This window comes from Chinchilla lanigera, unplaced genomic scaffold (assembly GCF_000276665.1).
Source record: "Chinchilla lanigera isolate Chin_1 unplaced genomic scaffold, ChiLan1.0 scaffold00022, whole genome shotgun sequence".
NCBI classification, from domain to species: Eukaryota; Metazoa; Chordata; class Mammalia; order Rodentia; family Chinchillidae; genus Chinchilla; species Chinchilla lanigera.
This window is the reverse complement of record NW_004955423.1, coordinates 26,462,929-26,487,220: the sequence shown is the minus strand read 5'-3', so window position 1 is coordinate 26,487,220 and position 24,292 is coordinate 26,462,929. Positions and strand designations below refer to the sequence as shown.

Sequence of the window (24,292 nt, the reverse complement as noted above, 5' to 3'; positions counted from 1 at the left end):
AGTAGACTTAAGAGATTTGACAGACAACCCCTTGTTTTTATATGCATAGTTTGGGCTCCAGCAAGCTCCTGGTAGCCACATAGTGGAATACCTCTTGCTGTCTTTACAGAACAGGAGAATGAAATGTTTTCCTGTACAAGTGTTCCGACACTCATTGTAAGTATCTAACGCTTCATTGGAAGCAGACTTTCGTGTATAGCAGGGTTACCTGGCATTCTGCATCTTGCTTTATAGTCCATATTAAATAAATAATATATTATATAAGTAAAATTCCAGTGCACATAATTGGGCTCTTGCAGATAGGTTTAATTCTTACAAATAATGAACTCTTAAAAAGTATATATTTTTCTATAATACTGCAACATTTTTTTATTTCTTTTTATTAGTCCATGTTTGCAGTACATAATGATCATATTCATCATGAGCAGTTTGTACACATACAAAACACATCTTTTTTTGGTCCCATTCCCTTCCCCTTAAAAATATACTTAATTTTTTCTTTGTGTCATTGAAATCTGAGTTACAAATAATATATTTATATTTCAATCCTAGTAGAAAACTGTAACCTATAATGTTATTAACATGGAATATTACTTTTCTAAAGGAATATCACAGATATTTTTGAGGATTATTGGGAGAGATTTAGAACATATATAATCTTACTATAGTTTTAAGCAGGTTTTTTTGTTTTTTTTTTTCCTCTCTGTAGTCAGGTACCCAGGGCCTTTGCACTGAGTTACATTCCCAGCCCTTAAAAAAAATTTTTTTTTTTTACTATTTTTTAGGGTGTACATTGCTAAGTTTCCCAGGCTGGACTTGAACTTGAGATCTTTCTCCCTCAGCCTCCCAGGTGCAATCATGCCTGGCTGAGGCAACTTTAAAAAATATAAAGAACTACATCTAATGGTCTTAGACTGGGCTTACTACTGAGAAAAAGGATTCGAAGCCTGTAAAAGTCTGGCAGAACTATAATAAAATTGGTGAATGTTGACTTTATGGAGATTTGTCAAACCAAAAAAAAAGGGGAGGGGGGTTTGGGGATTTAGCTCAGAGGCACAGCGCCTGCCTGGCAAGTACAAGGTTGTGAGTTTGATTCTCGGTACCGGAAAAACAAAACAAAACAACAAAAAAAATGATTTGTCATGCTTCCCTTTCGGGAGAAAGACTGCCAGTGTTTATGACTTGGGGTTGTCTCTGCTTTGTCTGGCCCTCTCGAGGAAAGGTGTTTGGGTGGACTGGTGAACTGGGGCCCGGAGTTTACTGGCTAATTCCTTCCACCACGGGCTGTCGGCTGAGGAGAGAGAGAAAACCAGTAACAGAGGAAGCCCAGCTTGTCTGCAGAGACGAAACCGGGGAGTTGTTTCTCACGCAAGCATTTAGGTGAGTCTGTTTGCCGAGCAGGAGCCAGAGCCCTGCTGGGCATGTGCCGCACCGACTCCCTTCCTGGCCTGTGCCCACAGGAGGAGGGCTGCCCAGACACAGACCTGGGCCGCCGGGCGCAGGGACTGAACAGGTCAAGCTGCAGACGCAGAGAGGAGCGCGGCACCTAGCGTTCCCGTGGCGGGGAGGCCTGGAGGGCGCTTTTCAGTGAGGCAAGGAGAAGCTCAGGGTGTCCACTGCGTAACGCGGTGGCTGCAGGTGGTGGCTGCAGTTAACGCAGGGTCCTGGAAACCAGAAAATCACTGGAGGAAGAAGAGTGCGCTTTAAATGTTCTCACCACAGAGTAGGCATGCAAGAGAACGGACGTGGCACAGAGCCATACCCTGCCATCAGAAGTCATTCTGTGCCCCCTGACGTACCGGAGCATCGGAAAGCCGCCCCCACTGCGGTTCCACGCTCACAAGACAGCTGAGCTGCTGTCTGTCGCCTCACCAGCCCGCCTGGAGCATAGAACCGGCTCTGCACAGCGGGCTCGGACAGCTGCTAAATCCAAATCCCAAGCACCGAGCCCAGACGCACGGGAAGGTCTGGCTGCGGGCAGAGAGAAAGTGGAAGCAGGTCGGAGACGGTGGCCTGCTCTGCGCTCCTCCTGGAGCTGGGAGCCTAGCACTGCTTTAGGAGCCCATGGATTTAATACTAGGCGAGCAACTGCTGGGATACATAGTAGTTCATAAAAATGGCTTCATGCCACAGTGCTACAGCCCTTGAGATCTGTCACCATAAAAACCTTCAGTCCAGTTGTCTGAAAGACAAGAAATGGTTTTCTGTTTTTATGATTTTAGGGCCGCTCTCTCAGACATATTCGAAGTGATCGACTTGGACGGAAACGGCCTCCTTAGCCTTGAAGAATACAATTTCTTCGAGCTGAGAACAAGCGGTGAGAAGTGTGACGAGGACGCGTGGCTTCTCTGCAGAGGTGGGCGCACCCCTTCCTCCTCGCGGGTGTTGAGAAGTGGGTGGTGTCTCTTTATTCCTAACAAGTAGGGAGCCAGCCTTCTCCGTGGAGTAGGATTGTAGTACTCAGGACAGTTCCAAAGTAGCGTTGTTCATAAGATCCCAGAACTGTGAACACTGACTTTCTTGGAACTTCCTTTTGTATGACTCTCCAGAGGGGTAATACCCAAGGTCAGAGAAAATAGGAGCCACTTAATCCTAGGAGGCGAGAGATACCCTCTCCTTACTATAGGGGGTTTGCTAGTGTGTTTCCTTTTAACAGAAAGCTTCCATAATGTAATGGACTTTAAACTGTGCAGTCAGGTACGATGCATGCGGTGAGCGCCGTCTTGCCGCCTGGGGACCACACCCTGTAATCTCACATCACTCTGCCGCTTTCTTCCTTGGCAGAGGGTCTGACCAGGTCTCTGCCTGTTTGTCTGGGGCGTTTGTTCTCTTACTGCTGTGCTTTTCAAGCTCTCTGGGCACCGTGAATACAGCCATGTATGAGATGCGGGTTTTCTCCCAGCCCGCAGCTGTGTTTCCATCTGTTCCACAGCGCCCTTCCAGAGCAGACATTTCTCATTGCAGTGGAGTCCCACTCGGGAGTCTCCCTTCCAGGAGTGCGCTTTTGGTTTGCAAGTTTGTGACGCTGTCTCTAAGCCTCATCAAACCCAAGGCTGCGAGGATTGCCTCCTACGTTATCCCCTGACAGTTTCACAGTGTTGTGTTCTGCGTCTGCGCTCTGACCATTTGGGGTTGATTTTGTGAAAGGGGTGAAGGGTGGGTCTCTTTACTCACGTACGGGGTGCTGGGGCTCAACCCCAGCCTCGCAAGGCCCCTTCCCGGCCAGCCACGAGCTCACCTCTGGGCTCCTCACCCTGCTCCCTGGGTCGCTTGTCAGGTCCTCAACAGCACCTCTGATGCCGTCGCCTCATAGTACGTCTCATGTCAGGTGCTGATCAGCTTTGAAAAGCTAGTGAGCCTGTGTGAAGGAGGGTGGACTCGAGCCTTTCATAGGTAGATGGGTGCAACCGGAGACCACAGTCATATGTGAGATAAGCCAGCCGAACATGTGCAGACAGTGTACTGTCTCCCGTGTGAGAGCTGAAAAAGTAGATAAGATCCAAAACATACAATAGATATTGTGAAATGGAAGAAACTTCAAGAGGAAGGAGGAACTGGGTTGGGGGAATGGAGAAAGGAAGGAAAGGAAAAGCAAGACGTAAAAAACATATATGTATAAAAGATAGTAAAGATGGTTATACTACTAATTTCTCTTAGTTCACTGAAAAAGGTTTGTGCTAATATTGTTTGGACAATAAAATGCTGGTATCTAGTACTCTGAGTAACTAATTTAAAGATAACAATACATAGTGCATTAACCGTGTTTACCCTCCTGTCATATTGTTTTGGAATTTTTTGGGGGGGAGTTTTTTTTTTTTCTTTAAAAGAAACAAATTTTAAAAATTAATGAGCATGAAGAATTTCAAGTTTTAAAAGTCAGTTAGACTCAGGAGGCAGAGGCAGGAGCACTGCCGTGAGTTTGAGACTGGCCTGGGCTATATAGTGAGACCTTGTCTCAAAAACACAAGAAAAGAAAAGAAAGCAAAGAACACCGGTTTCTCTTGAGCATATTAGATGGAGTTTAGGAAATCAAATCCTTGTTATAGGACACTTACTAAGATATAATCCATAAAATGGCAGTTGATTATCTATAATCATTCTGATACAAATATAACATAGAAGACAAATAGACATGTTATACGCAAATTAAGAATTACTAGATACAGCATTCCTGGTGAATTTAGTTTTATTCACGGAATGAATGTTAAAATGGGGGTACTTAAACAAGGAAAATAGAGTTCCCCGTTACCTAACAGCCTTCCAAGGACCGAGGCACAGTTCGGTTAGAATTGGAAGAATCAGGGATCTAGCAGTCTCCTTCTGTCTGGCACTCTCAGTATCTCCCTTTTGGAAACTCCAGTAGTTTGGGGGATACAACATCAAATTCATCTAAGTTCTACTGGGTTTTATGTATATGAAACATTTTAGGTTTTGAAGTCTCAGTGTAAGTTCTAAATGAGTAGGCAGTTTGAAATTTACCCAGAAAAAATATAATTTTCCCTAATTTCGGAATATACTTGCACTATTTATAACTTCAGAATTTGCTGAAAAACTAAGTTTTCAGAAAGGATTTGTTGGACAAGCTCAGGTGCACTGCCGGAGCCTGCGGCGAGCTGTGGGAAGCTGCGCAGGCGGGCGGGCCGTCTCTGAGACCAGCACGTATGAATGAATAATAAGTGCCACCGGCATTGTGTCCCATGTCTGAATGTCTAAAGTATCTAAAGAAGAAACTGGCTTATTTTAACAGAGAATTTTGATATGAAGAAGAATGAACTGACCAGACAAGGATTTATGGACTTGCACCTAATGGAAGCCAACGACCGGGAAGGAGACCCCCGGGACCTCTGGGTGACGCTGCACTCCATGGGCTACAGCAGAGCTCTGGAGCTGACAGAGGTAGTGTGCTAGTGAGGGTGTGCGGTGCGCATAGTGCTCCTGATGTTCTGCCTCTCGGACGTTTCCCCAGTGTGTAACTTCTGAATTGGACGCTAGGATCCTTGAATTTTGGTCCTATGTGAGTCAGTCCTGGGTGCAACAACATGTTTCTGCTACCTATTCAAGTTCCTATTCTTACCTGAAATTTAGTTACTGCCAACATTTACATAATTCAGATACAAGACAGTTTGAGCATATTATATGCAGGAAAAATTCGGAAGTTAAAAAATACATGCTTTCATTGGTAATGGCTATGTGGGTTGCTGAAGTCCAATTTATATGGTGAATAGTTAAATTTTAAAACAATTTATAGTAAAAAACACATTGCTCTGCACCCCCCTCAGAGTCCTCTCCCTGGCTCCACACACACTCGTCCCACTCTCCCAGCCACTTCCTGCAGCAGCTCTGGAGTCCTCTCTCCTGAGGGTCTTTAGCTGCGCTGTCCTGGCTGCCACTATGTCCTGAATCGATTCAAATGTTTTCTTTCCTGGTCATTCTGACTTTGGGAGAATCCAGAAGCCACATGGTGCCAGATCCAATAAGGAGGATGAGGACGCAGTGTTGTATTTTAACGAGCTGCCTTTCTGCTGATTTCAGCGTGCACTGACTGTGATGTCATCCTGTTTTTAATCTGTGAATTCTATGAAATCATCTGTTGGGCAGTGACTTAGAACTCTGGACATCAGGGTTTGAATACCCTGAAGCAAGCAGTGTAAGTGTTGTAAGAAGTGACAGGCAGGATCTCCGGAATGGCTACCCCAGATTTTCCCAGTGTGGCCAAGAAAACAAGTCCCAAGGTGCCTCAAGTTCACCTTTGTAATCACCTCTTCATTACTGCGGAGTGTTGCAGTGTTACCCCAGGTGCAATGGGAAGTATTAGCATTGGTGCAGGCTTGCCCTGCGTCAGAAGAGAATCCAAGGCTTCGTGAATTACCCAGCTTGCATTCCAGGTGGTTTGGAAATCACCTAGCTTGCCCCCAGGTCGCGGGCTGTGTGCGTTACTCGACATGTTCAAGGGCACTAGGGTAAGGTGCCTGAGCACAGCCTCACACTGCCGTGTTCACGAAAACACGGTTCTGGTGGGCGAGGAGCCAGTCTGTGATCTTACGACCTTCATTCCAAGTGGTTTGGGAATGTCTGTGGAGTCGTCACCCACGGGGGGTTGGGAACTGTGGCAATTTCTTTGGCGGTTTCTGGAATTCTAGAGAATGTAAGTCTTTATTGTGTACATGGTCACGTGGAGGAACTGTGCGAAGCCTTGTCGGGAAGCAGATTCCGGGTATTGTGTTGCAGAGAGTAAGCGAATTCTCAGTTACAGGGCTTGGAGAGGATTTGGGGTTGTCAGAAATCTTTTTCTGAGTGATCTCATGGAGGTAAGACAAGTGATATTCTTTGTATTTTAATCGTTCTACAACTTACTATATACTTTCAATTTGTCTTTTATTACTTTTCCCCTCCACAGTCAGCACAAACGGTTTTTTTCTTACTAAGTTTTTAATCAGGTTTTTAAAAATTTTAGATGATACATTCCCCATATAAGTTTTTTTTTGGGGGGTGGGGGTTGTCCCAATATAAATTTCTAAAGGCAGGTCCCCTTTCAAAGAGCAAAGAAACTTCTAAATTGCTTGTGTTACAGGGGTTTTGCCCCTAATATTAGTTTTATTCAACACATATCACCCTCACTTCCTAGTTGCAAAACTTAGGCATATCCTTTTCCTTTTTCCCCTTCTTTATTTTTAGGAAGAATTTCGTGGCATAAATTCCTTTCAGAGTTCACATTAGAACCATTTACTTCATGACATACACATATATGTATTTTTAGAAATTTTTTTCTTTTTGAAACAGGCCTCACCTTCCCAAGTGCTGGGATTGCAGGCACGAGCTGCCACGCCCAGTTTACTTGGAGCTTTATAGCGTAAGAGCTACATAACATATCTTCATTTTATCTTGGCTGACAGGTAACTGAGGGCTAAACATTGTGGGAATCTAAGCAGCAGCCCGTAGTCTAAACTCTGTTGCTACGGTATTTCTCATCTGCCTTACTCCTCCCAGACTGCTAGAGGTTTTATAATTAGCGATTCACAGTTAATAACTCCCTCGCTTGTTGCATGGTTCCCATGTTAGTAGGATTAAGAACATAAGCAAACAAATGATCAAGCTTATAAACGGAAGAATAATAAAGGTGTAGGGCAGCGTTTTTGTGGTGATAAATTTTAACTGATGCATTTATTTGCAGTGCTAGGGGTTGAACCCCGGGGTGCTGCACCACTCTACTTCCAGCCCTTTTTGTCTTTTCATTTTGAGACAGGGTCTCCCTCGGCCAGGCTCACCTCCAACTTGTGGTCCTCCTGCCTCAGCCTCCTGAGTAACTGGAATTGCAGGTGTGTGCCACCACACCTGGTTAAAAAATTATAGAGAAAATATTTTAACAAGTACCTTTTAAGATGTTTTACTGACAGTGAATTTTTAAGTATTGATACTGTTTGTTGACTAAAGCTTCTAAAATGGGAAAATATTACCAGAATGTATTCACTACTGAAAAAATTAAACCTTCAGAATGCCACAGTCATTATATTGTCAGTGATCTTTTTAAAAGAATTTTACATCATAAAATATTTTCACACACATCACCTTATTAGATACTTACCACAACCCCTGGTGAAGTGTGTATTATTTATTTCCATTTTTTTCACTGAAGAAACTAAGTCTTACAGGAATTAAGTGACTTTCTCTGAGTCGTGAAGCTGGCCGGTGTCAGAGTTCACCTGCACACCTGGGGCTTTTGCTTTCTAACGCAGTGATTCTGTCTGTGTGCCTGAGCCTGTGTCTGTCTGTCTGTCTGTGTCTCTCAATGCTGGGGATTAACTCAGGGCCTGTGCCTAAATTGTGCAGTGTAGGCCGTGCTGTACCTCTGAGCTGCACCCTCAGCCCTGCCATCTCTCTTCAAAGGGTAACTGCATCACTGTCAGAGCTTGAACAACCGAAAAATGTCAGGGGCTCCAGCTGTCGCTCAGTGGTACACGGCTTGCCAAGCATGCACAAGGCCCCAGGTTTAGTGCCCAGCACAAGAAAGTAAACAGTTGCTCCTCCATTAAGTTAAATCTTTTCTCTTTCATTCTCCAAAAGAATGACTACTGATGTGTGTGAATCTATTCATTCATTCAGCAAATGTTTATTGTGCAACTGCTCTGTGAAAGAGGCACTGGTGATACAATGGTGAATGTCTTCGTTAGTTTTCTCTCATTGCTGAGACAAAATACTGGACACCCAAGTTAAGGGAAGAGAGGTTTACTTAGCTCACAGTTTGTGGAGGCTTCAGCCCATAGTTGCAGGCTCCAAGGCAGGGCAGCAGGGCAGAGGGGCACAGTCCAGGCGAGGCAGGCAGAAGGCAGCAGCAGCAGCAGCCTCACGCTCCAGCCCTCCCAGGAAACTTTCGGTTGGTGCCACCCGCACCCAGGGCGGGCCTCCTATTACCCGTACCTAGAGCAAGCTAAAGCAATCCGTGGCCCGCGCACCCTTGACCCCGGCCTCGCACACCCTAGATCTAGCCACCTTGGAGAAGCCCCACCTGTGACAGTATGAGGCCCTGGGGACCCCTAGACACAAGGCCAAATTCCAGCCCTGCGCAGGGTAGATTCCATGGACCGTGAGTCTGGCCATTTTCAGACAAGGCAAAAGCTGAAGCCAAGGCCACAGGAGGAGAGGGAGGGTAGGAGCAGAGCAGACCCTCTGTGGAGAGCGAAGTGTGAGGCCAGCCGCCCCCGGAGAGAGCACTGCGCCCTTGCCAAGTCCTGCCTGTGCGGAGGTCTGCACCATCAGTAGCTGGAATGCAGCGCAGGGAGACCCAGGCCGAGAGGCGGGGCAGAAAGGGCCGGAGGGAGACACTGCAAAGTTCACTTCCAGTTGCAGAAAAATCTTTAGATGCCAGATCTGTTAGGGGTTTTAGATGGAACTGTGAGTTTAATTGCTACATTAAGTTCTTTTCAGGGCACTGGGGTATATCCATGCATTAAGTTTCAGTTGCAAAAATAATGATTTCTTTAGCTCTCTTGATGAATTCTTTTTATAGCCTTCCAGTCCGAGAAGGAAACGCACAAATGTGTTGGGACTGAACGCAGGGGAGGGACGCAGGGTGTGCAGGCAGCACCACTGAGTGGAGACGGGGTGTGGTTTTCCTTCTCCGAACCGCAGCAGCTAATACGCCACCAGAGGCAGAATCTCTTGCTTTTTAGTACTCAATTCATAATACTAAAATTCTCCTCTAAAAGTGTATCGGAACCACAGCTACAAGGTTTAGTGCACCTTCTCAAAGCACAGTGATAATAAATGATTTATTTCAACTCCGCCAGAAGGCTAAACAAGGTTTCCTTTTCCTCCCGGGTCAGGCATGTCCGTTTGTCATAGACCTCCATGCAGAAAGATGCAAGCCAAGGATGAAGGCTGTCAGGATGGAGGCGAGCAGGGGGCAGCTTGAGAAGGCCACTTGTCAGTCTGTCCTCCTCAAGGGCGAGGCCAGAGCCATGGACGGCTATGAAAATATCCTCATCTACACTCACAGTTGGGACTTCCGGATAACATCAGTCATTGAAAATAAGGTATCAGTTCTGAGGTGGTCCTGACTGGCTACCAAGCTTACTGATTTGTCCTTTCTGACTCTGTTTTCACATAGTAATTCAGTATGCTATCATATTAATAATCCTTATAGTGAGTAATTATTCTTCCAATTTCTAGATCACCTGGGCGTGATAATTTTCGTATGACTTGAAAGGTGTGAGTCCTTTTAGTATGTGAAAATTAAGTACTTGAAGGTCAGTGAAGAGACAGTATGCCCGGGTGCAAGGGTTTTGTTTAGTCTCTCGCACAGTCGGGGCCACCAGGAAGTGTAAAACGTGGTCTCAGCTTTCAGGGAATTTGTGGGCTCGTTGGAAAGACAAAATGAGTACTCTCCAGAGAGGCTGGAGAGCAGCGAGCGTTAGGTGCTCAGTGCTGTTGGTACACGCACAGGTTGTATTCTGTGTCTCGTAGCTGTTGTCAGCGTGGACCGGAGCAGCGGGGGGAGTGTGGCGGGGGAAGTGGGTGAGTGTGGGATTTGAGCGAGAGCCAACCTTTAGTGGCAGGGTGACCAGGAAGGGAACCCTGGCAGGGTCGGGATGAAGTGTGGGTACCAGGGAGGTGGGCAGTGCTGGGCAGGGGATGTTATCTGGAAACCTGGTACAGACTTGGGGCTCCCTGTAGAAGCTTGGTCCACAGGTAGCCAATTTCGATCTTTCTTCAAAGGGTTCGAAACCTTGGAGGGTGGAGCCTGGCTGCATCCTGTTGCCTTTTCTGCCCCACCTCTTACTAGGGTGAAAAGAGTGGGAGGGAGTCACTACCTCAGCCCAGCCCCTCTGCTCTGCTCTTATCTGTCATTCACAACTCTCCTCCTTTAGCTCAGGAACAGTGCAGAAACTTCCCCCACCAACGCGGTCATGACACTCGCTTCCTAGGGCTCACCCCTGCGAGCGTGTGCTTCTCACATGCCTGTGGGATGCGCGTACCCTGCACACAGGATGTCCCTGTCCTGCACACAGGGAATGGAAGTGCAGTACCCTGCACACAGGATGTCCCTGTCCTGCACACAGGGAATGGAAGCGCAGGGAGGCCCAGGGACTTGCAGAAGGTGACGTAGCAGATCCAGGCGGCCGAGCCCGCTGCCACACCTGGTTGTTAGCAGGGGTGGCTGCAGGCTCCTAGCAGGGGCGTGCTGGCCTCGCACGTTCCTCCTGTCCATCGCTTTCGTTCTGCCTCCTCCGGCCTCCTGTCCAGCCCAGGGGCTGCGCTTTGCTATCTCAGCGTCACTTCCGCACGGTCTTCCCGGAAACCCCGGTCTGAGCTGACGCTGGTCTTCGGTGTCTCCACAGCTCCTCCGTGCCTCCATTACCAGACGTAGCGAAGCGCGTCCCACTGTCTTCCTTGTCTGTCTCCCCTAGACTGTGCACTGGCCCACTGGGTCAGGAGTTCCGTGTTTTATCCTAGTGTCTCTAGAGCCTAGAACGTGCCTGCCGTGGGAATGCCGAATAAATCTCTGCTTGCTGAGTGAGTGGTGAGGAGCCCCAGGTGGGTTTCAGCCTATTCGTTGGACGGTGGTGTCCTCTGAACGGGAGAGAGAAATGGACTAAGCCGAGTGCTCGGGATGGTCTGGGAATGAGGGTGTGAGCAAAAGTCATGGACACGGAGTTGAAAGAGGAGCTAATTAGTCTACGTTTGTAGCGGGCCGTATTACCGTAAGATCATTTCGGGGCTCATGCTGAGGTATGTCTGTTTTATCAAATAATGTTCTAGCAGCTTCTGAATTTCCTTCTGCAGTCAGATGATAAGGTGATTATCCACGTCAACAATGAGCTGAGCGAGAACTGCATCAGCAGCAGAGGACTCCACGTATTTGCAGTGGAGGTGGCGCCACAGTCCGCCATGGTAATGAGGAAAGCCTGCTTTCTGGAGAGAAGGTTTTTTCTGTTAATGCTACGAATAAACATGTAGATATGGTGGTAATCCCAGCACACAGGAGGCTGAGGCAGAAGGATCGCCTTGAGTTCAAGGACAGCCGGAGCTGAACTATATAGTGAGATCCTATCTCAAAACAAAACCAAATCAAAACAAAACCATATGGATATGAAGGGAAGTGGGAAATTAGCTTAAGTGTGATATGCATATCTGTGTCAGTCTCTACCCAGACACAAGAGGCTCTGGTTCCGGCCCAGTTCTGCCAGCACGGTTGAATAACCATGCGAAAGTCACTTAACCCCCAGTTTGAGACCCTCTGAGGGTAAAACGGAGAGGGTACTGGTAGTGTAGGTACTCAAGGTTAATGTAAAGAGAAAAATAAAGCGATGTTCATGAAAGCACTTTCAAACCCCATACAGAGAAATACAAAGTAGGGTTAACAGGAATAGGAACTTAATAACTCAAAATATTTCTGTCCACGTTACTAAGATGTTCTAAGATTATATGAGAAAGATATAGCTGTTTAAGATAAACAACTAAGCAGGAGCCAGAAGCAGCTATAGCTCTGGTGTTTGAAGAACTGTGGCTTTTGCGTCTGCCCCAGATTGCAAGTCAGGGCTGGAGCATTGGCTCCTGGGTCTAGGGAAGAACAGGGAAAAGCTGTCCACGCCTACCTTCCTCCATCCTGTCTTTAAATCCTGACCTGCCTGGAAGTGGCCAGAGGAGCGAGAGATCACCTTCTGCATTCCTCCAAGTGAGATTTTCGGAAGTGCTGCGGGCTCCGTAGAGAAACACGTTCCCTGCGGTCTCCCCACTGATGGACAGCCGCGCATCAGGGTCGGGCTCAGCCCGCAGCACCTGTCAGACCTCACGTCATGGCGCCAGTCCCTGCCGAGGACAAAAATTACTGAGTTTTATCGTCACAGATATTTGTTTTTGTTTTCATTTTGAGATAGGGTCTTGCTCTGCTCCCGTGATCTCAAACCCATAGGCTCACGCCAAGCTCCCGCCTCAGCCTCCTGAGTATCTGGGACTCTAGGCACATTCCACCGGCCCTGGCTCCACAGGTGTTCTTTATACAGGGCTCAGAGAAGGCTCTTGAAAATTGCCCAGTCATCGCATATGAAAGCAAAGTGAAAACGTCCTGTTTTTATGTGCAGGTTTGTCAGCATGTCATGCCTCGGAGTGAGCAGCAAGAATGGACGCATCGCTGTGTGTACTCCCTCGTACCCTAGCCAGTTCCAGGGGAGTCCTCACGCTGGGATCGCTGTGTTAGATTTAGTCTGTCACTTATTTATTAACTATGTTTTATTCAATTTAACTGGTGTACCTTATTAATAATCTGATTTATATGCGTTTACAGTTACATGTTGTATAGTTTATGATTAAAGGATAAATCATGTTTTTAATCTGTGGCCTTATTAACTTAGTTGGAAACCTATGCACATTTTGTTTATGATAGTAAGTCAAAAGAAAATCACAGATAAGCCTTTTAAAAGTACTATTCATTGAACTCTTCAAAATCCTATATGCTTTTTTATCTTAACTCATAACAACTTAAAAGAAAAAATAGAACTATAAAAATAGCCATTTAATTTTCCAATCATAAAAAATTAAAACTTGAAGAAATTAGTTGCCATTTAATGAAGTCAAAACCTAATGATAATAGTGGAAACATTTTATAAATTTTTATTTGCCTGTGGACTCCTTTTAATAAACTGTATTTTGAAATAATGGAAATTAAATCTGTAGCATTAAATGAAAGAGTACATGGCATGAAAAATAATATTAAACTATTAGGAACTGTGTATCAGTAACAGAATGGTGGCCAGTCGGGTCAGCTTTTGAAATATGAATACCATATGCAGGTAGGATTTTTGTACCCAGTACAAGATGGCACATGGTTTAAATGTCATTTGGTTCTGGGGCCCTTGACTTAGATATCGGTAAAATGGGTGGCCATTATATAGCAGCTTGAACTCTTCACATAATGCATCTGAGAAAATAGTGATGAAATGTGAAACTGTTAACTGCCAAATTCTTTATAAATCCAACAGATGTAGCCCTGTATTCTATTTTACCAGGTACTGAGTTTTGGGAAATTGTCTGCGATGGTACAAATATATAATAAAGGTATCTTTGCCCCAAATCATAAAGGCCATTTTATGATTTGATGACAGTGGACGTGATGGTGTCACTGGAATTCGGAGACCGGAGAGGGACACGAGCAGCGTGTGAGCCTCGGCCACTCCACTGGCGAGCTTAGATTTCGATAAACCCAGCCGTTCCTTTGCTGCCCTTTACTCAGGTTTCACAGTATCACTTCTGTCAGGAGTAAAGACAAGGCATTTTGTTTCCAGTTAAACTTTCTTCCAAGAAAATGAAGACCCACGGGGGTCTAACACATAATGGCCAGGAGCTGGCTGCAGTTCTGGACCCATAGGCACGTGACATTTCAGGAATTACCTGAATACTGTGGTACTGGAATATCTCGAAAAACCTAATTCCAGTTCTGAAGTACTTGGCTCGCAGGTCTTAGGGATCCTTAACCAAATACAGTTCCTGAGCATCAGAGGCACCCCTCCCTGGGTGGTCCACCAGGCTGCTCTCCCAGGCCCATGGCCTCGCTTTGAGCCCCAGCGCTGCTGGCTGAGAGACTAAATAAAAGTCTCTCAGTCTTCCATTAATCCAGACTTAATTTTTCATTTCTTTAAAAGGTTAAAACATAACGTGTTTAACAGATTAAAACATAACAGAATTAACTTTGTAGTAACTATCTAGTAGTCTATGAAACAAGAATGTGAGAACTAAAAAGCGCGAGCGTCCGCGTGCTGGGAGGGCCGGTGCCTGCCCCTGCTGGCCCCGCCTGTGGCGGCGGTGTGGCGGGCGTCTCCGGCCTTTCCCCCGTACTGGCTGAGCGCACGCGACTCTGTCTCCCGAGATCACTCTCGGGTGCCCTGCCCTATTCCTGTGCCCCGGAGAGCGTGAGCACACCGCCGGCCCCGCCTTGGCCCCTGCTCTGTGCTTGGTCCTTTCACACAGCCGCCAGTGACTCCCTTGTGCGGCGGGATGTCGCAAGTCAGGCCTCGTCCCCAGTGCAGGACGCTGTGGCTCCGACTGGGACAGCGGAGTCCTCAGACTTCCTTCTCGCCCCTGGCTGTGCCCCTCAGGGTTCTTGGCGTGTATTTCCGCAGCGCCCCGGGTCCGGCGGGCCCTTTGCACACATACTTCCTTCTCGCACGTAAAAGGCCTCTTCCTGTGGCCGTGCGAGGGTCGCCTCTGCAAGACTTCTTTCCTGGTTCCCCCGCAGCCGAGACTGGAGGGCGGATGGCCCTGCCCACTCCTGGTCAGCAAGCTGTGTGGAGACTGCTTTATGCACGTGCAGCCCAGCCCAGCTCCAAACTGTCACTGTTCTGCCCGGCATAGGCCTCCTGTGGTACCAGACATGCCGTAAATATTAGAAACTTCAACGCACATGTAATCGGATTTTCTCATAATTCTTCGTACTGTTTATAAACTAAAAATCAGAAGCATAGGAAAAAACCCTCATTACTATTCAGTTTCATTACTCCAGACTTTATTTTTCATTTCCTTAAAAGATTAAAACATACTGTGTTTAACAGGTTAAAACATAGCAATTAATTTTTTACTAATTATCTAACAGGAAGTTTTAAGTAGAAAAGGTAGTCTATATTATCACTGTAATTCCTGTAACTCTAAAAGCCTCCAGCTCTTATGTTTTGAAACTAGTGTAAGTATTGACTATGTTCATAAGCAAATCTTAATTACTGTATTTAATCCTTTGTTAATTTTCTGTTACATATTACAGTAGACCTGTTTTCTTAAAAAAACAGTTTCCATATCAAATATCACATGGATTCTCTGGTATGAGACATTGAAAGTGTAAATAAGGGCCAGAATGTGCAGTAGGTATTGGGAAATGGGAAGAAAATGTTCCAATGGGGAGGGAAAGCAGAGCGGGGAGGGGGCAGGAAAGGGACAAGGGAAAAAAGAGCAGAAGGAAAATGTGCAAACAAAGCTTCTGTAAATAAGGAGGGAAGTGAGGGGAGGGGAATGGGAAAAAAAGAAGCAAGATGTACCCTGTACAGGTACAAACGCCCTGTGACGAACGTTACCATTCTGTATGTCTAAAATGTACCAATAAAATAAAGTTATTTTTGTTTATCAGTACAAGTATATTCCTGAACTGTGATATTTTGGTTTTAATAAAAAACTATTCTTAAAAAAACTCAGTTGCCTCTTAAAATCTATTTTGGTGTAGGTTAAATATGAAGCAGAAATTTAATACATCCCACTAATCATATTTTGGGTGTAACCCAGGAAAATGCCAGTGTATTTCTGATTTTGGCCACCAGAGGGGGAGCATATTATTTTCTTCACTGAAGAGAGAGGCTGATATACTTCCTCCTCAGCACTGTGTCCAGCCCTTTATGACTTCTAAGACTGCTGGGCTGCTTTCCCCTGCGTACCCAGGCACATGTGCCCTCCTCAGGGGGCTGTAGAATGATCTCAAGTTGTGGTCCTGAAAGTGCCGCCTCTGACTTCCCCGCTTCCTTCGTCCCCTCCTTACAAGTATGGGGATAGGTACGCGTGGCCCTGCTGGCTGTACACAGCATGGAGAGCCTCTCCTCGCCGTTCAGCCTAGTAACCATTTCTAGGGGAAAAAAACAAACTGCATAATGATTTGAAGAGAAACAGGCAGTGGGGGAAATGACTTACAGGTTGTGGGTGAGATTCTTGTGGCAAGATAGTTCTGGGACTTGGGATTGGCAGTCGATGTTGAAAGTCTGTGGAGTACGGGACTTGGGCTGCTTTGAAGTGTCTGTACTTGTTAGCCGTGGCTAGGACTGTCTAGGGAAACCAGGCACATGTAATTCTTGGGAATAATTCACCAACTGCTTAAGATATGTATGGTATTTGACCAGTCATTTGTACTTTTTGTTTTGGTTCCAGGAATCAAACTCAGGACCTTGAGCTTGCCAGGTAGGCTTTGTCCCCAGCCCAGTTTGTACTTTAACAATAGATATTCTGATATTTTTTGCATATTTCTGAAAATGTGTATGAGTGCTACCGATAAGGGTGCTATGTATTATAAAGGGATTACAATATGGTTCCATTCCTCAAATATTAAAGAAAATAGTTTTTACTTTATTTCAGACACAGTTGATACATACCCAACATTTTCTTTTTATTTTTTTGGTTTTTTTTCCGGTACCAGGAATCGAACTCACAACCTTGTGCTTGCCAGGCAAGCGCTGTGCCGCTGAGCTAAATCCCCAGCCCCATCCAACATTTTAGAAATAGTCCCAGTTTCATTCTTTTCCTTACAGTTGAATCCAAGGTAAGTTTGAGGGCTGGCTTGAGGCCAGGCACCTCACTGAGGGTCAGGTCGGCATGCAGTGCAAATGCTATGGAATGGCAGCAATGTAAGCTTTCTGGGAATTACAGAGAGGAGATCAGCATTCCTGAAAAGCACATTTCTCTGCGCCCTTTAGACGTCTATTGCAAAAATTGTATAGCCTTTGAAAAAAATTATTTTCTTCCAAGCAGAGCAGTTAAAACTACAGTAGAATAGGCTGGGTAACGGTACAGGACCTCCAATTAGCAAGTACTGACTGCGGGTTGCATTCCTCATAGTACAAAGACGTGTGGGGCTGCCGTCCTCAACAGAGGAAGACCCGAGGAAATGGGTTCCGTGTCAGGCCGTAGGGGATCATATTAAATCCTAAGTTAGCAGACACTGGTCGTTGTGCATTCCACTAGGGATGAGCATATGGAGACAGCAGGAGAAGTGGGCCCAGCGAGGCTGTTGGAGAGGAGAATCTTGGAGGAATGAAGGAAATACAGTTTGACGCTAGTGGTTTGATCTCAGTCATTCAATTAATATATTTTTAAGAAATAACAAAAGTGGGCACGTTTTAATGGCACAGAGGAAATGAGGCACAGGCTTTACAGTACTGAGAAGCCCTACACCAAAGTGTTAGACTCGTTCCACAGAGTGCGTTAGGACATAGAAAAGTGCTCTGGAAGAAGACGTGGGGAAGGAGCTAGAATTTAACTGACCTCGAAAGGGTAGGAGGGGCTTAGAGGGGATGGAAAGTTCTGGCATTTTCTCGTATTTTCATTTTCCCCAAAGGGCCCTGTTACTGTGTGAATGTCACAGGCCATCGGTCCTTAATCATATACCCACCGGCTGCCTTTCCGCAGAGCGTGGCCTCAGGTGCCCCTGACGCAGAGGCCAGCGAGCCAGACCCGATGCGGCCTCATTACCCAGTCTGAGTGAAGACAGATCTCGAGCCGGTATCACAGGCTGCACCTCGCACATGCATTTTTAAAATGCCTCAGCCTTCGTGAAACCGCTAATCCATTCCCCAGCCCAGAAGAAACAATTCTACACCTTGAGCTTCTATTTTAAAACCCATACCTTTTATTCCTGTGGGATTTTTCTTTTGGACTTAAAATATCATAAGCTTGATCCTTTTTGGGGGGAGCATTTCACAGTTCTATTAACTTAGCACACAGACAGACCCATGTAACCTCCAGGGCAGTCAGGATACAGGACCACCCATCAGCAGACACCCCTTGTGCTACCTCTTGTAGGTTCATTCTTTCCACCCCAACACACATATCCACATATGCACATGTGCATGCACATGCACACACACATGCATACACACATGCACACACCATACATGCACATACCACACACATGCACACACGCACACACCATGCACATGCATGCGAACATACATGCACATACACCACGCACACATGCACGCACTACACATATGCACACATGCTCCTAGCTCCTGGTTCTTTACCGCTATATATGTGTTACTCTGGTGCATTTACTGAGTGACTCGGAAAGCTGCGAGTTCTGAGTGGGGTCCAGAAGCAGAGAAGGCTCTGCGACAGGCCCAGGCTGCTGTGCCGCCTGCTGTCTCACTGGGGCCGTGTGATCCAGCGGATCCAGCGGTAGCTGAGGTGTCAGTGGCGATAGGGTCGCTGCTTGGAGTCGCTGGCAGCCCCATGGGTAAAGTGTGGCGGAGGACCTCAGGACTTTGGAGCAAGGCTTGCCGTCATCTGCAGACAACCACTCTCCCTTTGAAAAACAGCCATCGACCTGCTCCTGGGCCTCAGTGGGAACTGAGCGCTTGACCACGGGGCCCCAGGTCACCACGCGACCTGAGCCCATCATGAGCTGGGTTCTCTCTGATCCCCTGAGTCGGAAGGTTGGACGTGCCCAGCAACAGTCCGTCATTAAACGGAAATGGTACCTGTGTGATCGAGCCAGGACCAGAGAGCACACGTAAGTTACATGAAGAGGTCTCCCAGACGCCCACGCGTCCTAGGCCTGCTATAACGCCTTCTGCTTCCCAGCGTGCACCTATGGCCTCGGGGCTGGCGTGGGGGGTGCACCATATGATCAGCTGTCAGAGGAAGAGAAGGTGAGGGCCTGGTTTACGGATGGCTCTGCACGCTATGCAGGCTCCACCTGCAAGGGGACAGCTGCAGCATTACGGCCCCTGTCAGGACATGCCTGCAGGACAGTGGTGAAGGGAAGTCTTCACAGGGGGCAGACCTTCTGGCAGTGCGCCTGGTAGTATATTTTGTCTGACAGAAAAAGTGGCCAGATGTGCGACCGTGTACTGATTTATCAGCTGTAGCCAGTGGTCTGGCCAGATGGTCAGGAACTTGGAAGGAACTTGACTGGAGAATTAGTGACTAAGACATCTGACGAAGAGGTGTGTGGACAGACCTATCCCTACGGGCAAAGGATGTGAAGATACTTGTGTCCCGTGTGCATGCTCACCAGTAGGTGACCTCAGAAGAAGAGGGCTTTAACAAGTGGGTAAGATGACCCATTCTGTGGATAGCAGTCAACTTCTTTCTTCAGCCACCGCTGTCACTGCCCACTGAGCCCATGAACAGAGTGGCCATGGTGGCAGGGATGGATGTTATGCTTGGGCTCAGCAACACGGACTCGTCACCAAGGCTGACGGCTATAGCCATTGCCGAATGCCCGATGTGCTAGCAGAGAGATCAACACAGAGTTCCCAACATGGTACTGTTCCCCGGAAGATCGGCTTACAACTTGGGAACAGGCTGATTAGAGCGAACCACTTCCATCACGGAAAGGGCAGCTCTTTGTCCTCGCTGGCATAGACACTTACTCTGGGTATGGATTTGCCTTCCCTGCGCACAGTGCTTCTGCCAGAACCACCAGCCATGGACTGATGGGATGCCTTATCCACTGTCATGGAGTTCCACACAGCATGGCCTCCGACCAAGGAACGCATTTTACAGCCAAAGCAGCGAGGCAGTGGGGTTCACTGGTCTCATGGTCCTCCCCACCCAGAAGTGGCTGGGTTGGTTGGATGGCAAACGGCCTTTTGTAAATGGAATTACAGATCAGCTAGGTGGCAATAGCTTTCAGGGCTGGGGCAGCACTCTCCAGAAGGCTCTGTATGTTCTGAATCACTGTCCACAACATAGTACTGCGTCTCCCATACCCAGGATTCCTGGGTCCAGGAATCTAGGAGTGGAAGTGGGAATGGTACCATTACCTCTAGTGGTTCACTAGCAGAATTTTTGCTTCTTGTTTGGGCGACCTTATGCCTTACTAGCCTAGAAGTCTTAGTTCCTGAGCAAGGACAGCTCATACCAGGAAGCACAATGACTCCACTGAACTAGAGGCTAAGGCTTCTCCCTGGTCATTCTGGGCTCCTCATGCCTCTGAGTCAACAAGGTAAAAATCGCATCATGGTGTTACCTGGGCGATTGATTCAGACTACCAAGGGGAAATTGGACTACTGTTCTACAGCGGAGGTAAGGAATATTTGGATTGCAAGAGATCTATAAGGGTATCGCCTAGTGTTACCATGCCCCATTATTAGAGAAACGACAACAACCCAAGGAAGGAAGGACGACCAATGGCTCAGAATCTTCAAGAACAAAGGAATGAGTCACCCTGCCAGGTAAAGGACCAGGACTTGCTGAGGTGCTGCCGAAGGGCAAGGGACTACAGAATGGGCAGTAGAAGCAGATAGTTATCAATACCAGCTATGACCATGCAACCAGTTACAGAAACGATGACCATAACTCTCATGAGTATTTCCTTCCTGTTTTGTTAATATGCTTGTGCATATAAATACACAAATATTCAGTAGGTAGCTTTTCCTTTCTTTGTAATGTTGATTGACTGAATATCAGTACTTAAGCACTGTTCAATCTAAATTGTAATATTTAAATTACAGAATGTCAGGAGAAGAGTAAGCATCACCCAAAGAAAAGCTTGGCCTTCTGTTCTGGGAGGGAATGAGTGCATTTCCATTCGCATGAAGGATAGTTGTATTGCGTTAGGCATAACTAGGAGCTTGCTATTGTATTCAGAGACCAAACATGGCTTAAGGAGATGTGTCTGGCTGTCAATTGACAATTAATGGACTGCAATAGTTAACTGTGGGGTGTCAACTTGAGTAAGAACCACCGGGCAGATTAATAAGGCTCTGGGTTTATCTGTGGATGATTGACATGTAGGCCAGCAAATGAAGACCCCAGATATGGGTGGCACCAACCAATAGGCCTGTATCCTGAATGGAATAAAAAGGGAAGGACTTTGGTATCCAGTTACTTCAGCCATCAAGTACAGATTCACACAGGTGACTCTACAGTGAGCTTCCAGGCCTTTGACCTTCGACTGCTCCTGCATCCTCCAGCTCCTCAGGGCACAGCCAGCCCTTGTGGCCTCTTCCACCTCTGATCTTGTAAGCCTACTAAGAAATTTCTTTGCATAATAAATTTCCTATGATTCTATTTCTCAAGAACACTAACTAATACACTACAGTCTGGTTTCGAAAATGTCATATAAATGGGGTCATGCAGCATGTAACCTTTGAATTCTTTCACTTAATGTAATGACTTAAGATTCCCCCACGTTGTATGTATCGGTAGTTGGTTCTCTTTATTTCTCAGTAGTAGTATATTATTCGGTTGTATCACCATCTGTTTAATCGTTCATCTGCTGGATTGTTTCCAGTTTTTGACAGTACTAATAATGGAATTCATGTAAACATTAAAGTACAAGTATTTATGTAAACCTGTAGTAGATACCAGAGACAGCATTGCTGGGTCACATGATAAGTGTATGCCTGACCTTTTAAGAGTGGTTGTATCATTTTGCATCTGGGAGTTTCTAGAGGAGATTGCCCATCTTGCTTCTTCCCGGTCTGCAGCTGCAGTGTTCCTTGGTTGATGACTACTGCGCCAATCCTGCCCCCACAGTCAGACTGCTTTCTCTACCCTGGGAGACCACACCTGGCTCCTCTCTCCCCAGGGTACTAGGATAGCATTTGGAGCCTACTTGGATCACCCAGGACAATCTCCCCATCCCTCAGTCCTTCATTTGGTTCTATCTGCAAGTCCTGTTTGCCACGTAAGGTAACAGATTCTGGGTCCTAGGACAGGAATATCTTTTGGGGCCCATTATTGAGCTTACCACAGCGTTTAACAAGGAATCAGGAACACTGGTGAAATGCGATAATGAGGACGTTCATTCTCTCTTGAAAAATGTGCTTTACAATCTGTATTTTTAAAAATCTTATCTTTTGCCATCTAAAATATTAATATTTGCATATCAAATATTCATATAAATTAATTCAGAGTGATATCCTTTGTAGAAGATTCCAAAAATGAATTCTATGGAAAAAGTCCAATTTATCATATATCAATTCTTTTCACATGTAGCCTCATAAATAAATATTTGACACTGAAACACAAGTTCAGAAACTGACATTTTTGGGACAGGAACAAACTTAAATTTCAGAATATGGTCTCCAAATAGTCAATGATTTTCATTCAAATAAAAGTTTTAAACACCTGAATACCTTACAGATGCAAATAGCGAATTGTTTGATAGTTCTATAGATAGGAATGAGTCACTTAAGCAGATTTCAATAGATCACAATTTAATGTCATAAACTCTGGAAGATTATATGATGTAGGTCTAACAAATGGATTAAAGTGACATTTGTAACATTTCAGCATTAATCCAGCTTCATATAGAATCATCAATTGGTAAATTGCCAGCTACAAATTACTGAGAATTCTTATAATTATCTATGCTCATTCAGTTAGAGTTCTCTTGAATTAAAAGACTGCCTTTCAGGCCTAGCAGAGCTGGGGTTTGGGAGGCCATCTAGTCTTAAACTGGACACAATCCCAGTGTTACTCAACATAGATGAGTCCACCATTACTCAGCATCAGCAGGTAAGTTTACACAACTGTGGAGTTGTGTTTTGTGTTTAACAATAATGTTATTGTGCTTTTATTATATACCATAACGTAAGTGCCTTCTCAGGCTTTGTATAGCTGTCATAAGTGAACTACTTTTCAGTATTTCTTGTTTTGACAGTCAGTTTCCATATGAGTCAGGTAATTAGTAAATGCTGAAGGGCTAATGCCACTAGCTAACTATTGGGTGAATACCCTCAGTTATCGCGGGCTGATCAGACCCACAATCTCCCAAACAAGTATATGGTGAAGGCTTCAATAAGTGAGACAAATGAAATGATTATAGGGTTCAGGAGGGTCTAACTCTCTTACAATATTTAAAATTTCCTGCTTAAGACCAAGACTTCCCTGGGCTGCCCATTATTTATTAGGTTTTCAAATAAAGGAGGGAGATACTGAAGAAAATGCAGGAATCTGGGCAGGACTTGGGAAACCCTTTATGGAATTCTCCAAATAATACTTATGTTAATTTAGGAGAACTGTGTTATCTCCAGGAAGGCCTTCACTGCAGGAGTGAGATGCCTGTACCTACAGCCTCCTTCTAGTTAAGTGGGGTTGGAGCCAGAAGTCCTCAGCTGTGGCCTTGTCTCATCCTTTGAGGCCTCATGTCTTCACCCACCATTGCAGGCCTCAGTAAGGACCAGTGACTCACAAGTAAACATGGACAGCCAGGTGGTTAATTTAAATCCTGCTCAGAACTGCTAGATAGTTGTCTCCATTTCACTCTTTTCATTGTAAATTCCATATACATCTCTCCACTGTGAATTTTACATGCATACTATTTCTTTTTTTGTTTGTTTTTGGTTTTTCTCCGGTACCGGGAACCGAACTCACGACCTTGCGCTTGCCAGGCAGGCGCTTTGCCGCTGAGCTAAATCCCCAGCCCCATGCATACTATTTCTTGTTGCTGCCACTATCAGAGATTGACAACCATGGCAAACACCTTTCTTTAAGCCATTACAATCGGAAGGCAAGTGATGATTTGTGAAGAACAAAGGTGAAGCTTTCTTTGATGAATGCTATACTAGCAAATGTGGTTTGACCAAGTATCATACATTATCTAGCCAGGATTTAACCCACCTCCTACCCATCTATATTTGTAGGCATGGGCAGAGAGATTAAGAATAGCTTGTTCCTTGACTAAGAAACAAAGTAACCAAAATCCAGGTAACTTGGCTTTAGGCCTGCTCCTGAGGGGTATATTAGGAGTTTTCTCAAGAATTAGATTTCTTGTGGGATGTGGTGGTGCACGCCTGTAATCCCAGCACAAGGGAAGCTGAGGCAGGAGGATCCTTGAGAGTTCAAGGCCAGCCTGAGCTACAAAGTGAGTTCAAGACCAGCCTGAACTGCATAGTGAGAACCTGTCTCAAAACGACAAAAAAAAAAAAATTAGATTTCCTTTGCCTTTGAGTGTAATCTGGCATTCAGAGTTTAGGTTCTTAGTGGATAATGCACAGAAGAAACACACCTGGATCTTCTTGCTGGGCAGTGACTTTAAATGTCTTTCAAAGACAGGCAAGCCTCCCCTTCCTGGCCTTTAGCTCTGGGGTTTCCGAGAACC

General features: G+C 45.9%; 1 protein-coding gene across 4 annotated transcripts in view; it reads left to right on the top strand.

Annotated features, from left to right (window-relative positions):
• Nucleotides 1-13,911, top strand: part of Efcab7 (EF-hand calcium binding domain 7) — a 37,395-nt gene extending 23,484 nt beyond the window's left edge. For 3 of the 4 annotated variants that reach the window (XM_005385327.2, XM_005385329.2, XM_005385328.2), the window contains exons 9-14: nucleotides 1,223-1,380; nucleotides 2,223-2,356; nucleotides 4,748-4,896; nucleotides 9,321-9,530; nucleotides 11,281-11,388; nucleotides 12,579-13,911. In XM_005385327.2, coding sequence (XP_005385384.1) covers nucleotides 1,223-1,380; nucleotides 2,223-2,356; nucleotides 4,748-4,896; nucleotides 9,321-9,530; nucleotides 11,281-11,388; nucleotides 12,579-12,653 — 834 coding nt within the window. In that variant the 3' untranslated portion in view covers nucleotides 12,654-13,911. The remainder of the gene's footprint in view (nucleotides 1-1,222; nucleotides 1,381-2,222; nucleotides 2,357-4,747; nucleotides 4,897-9,320; nucleotides 9,531-11,280; nucleotides 11,389-12,578) is intronic. The other variant, XM_005385330.2, reaches the window with a different exon arrangement.
• The last annotated feature ends 10,381 nt before the right edge of the window (nucleotides 13,912-24,292 follow it).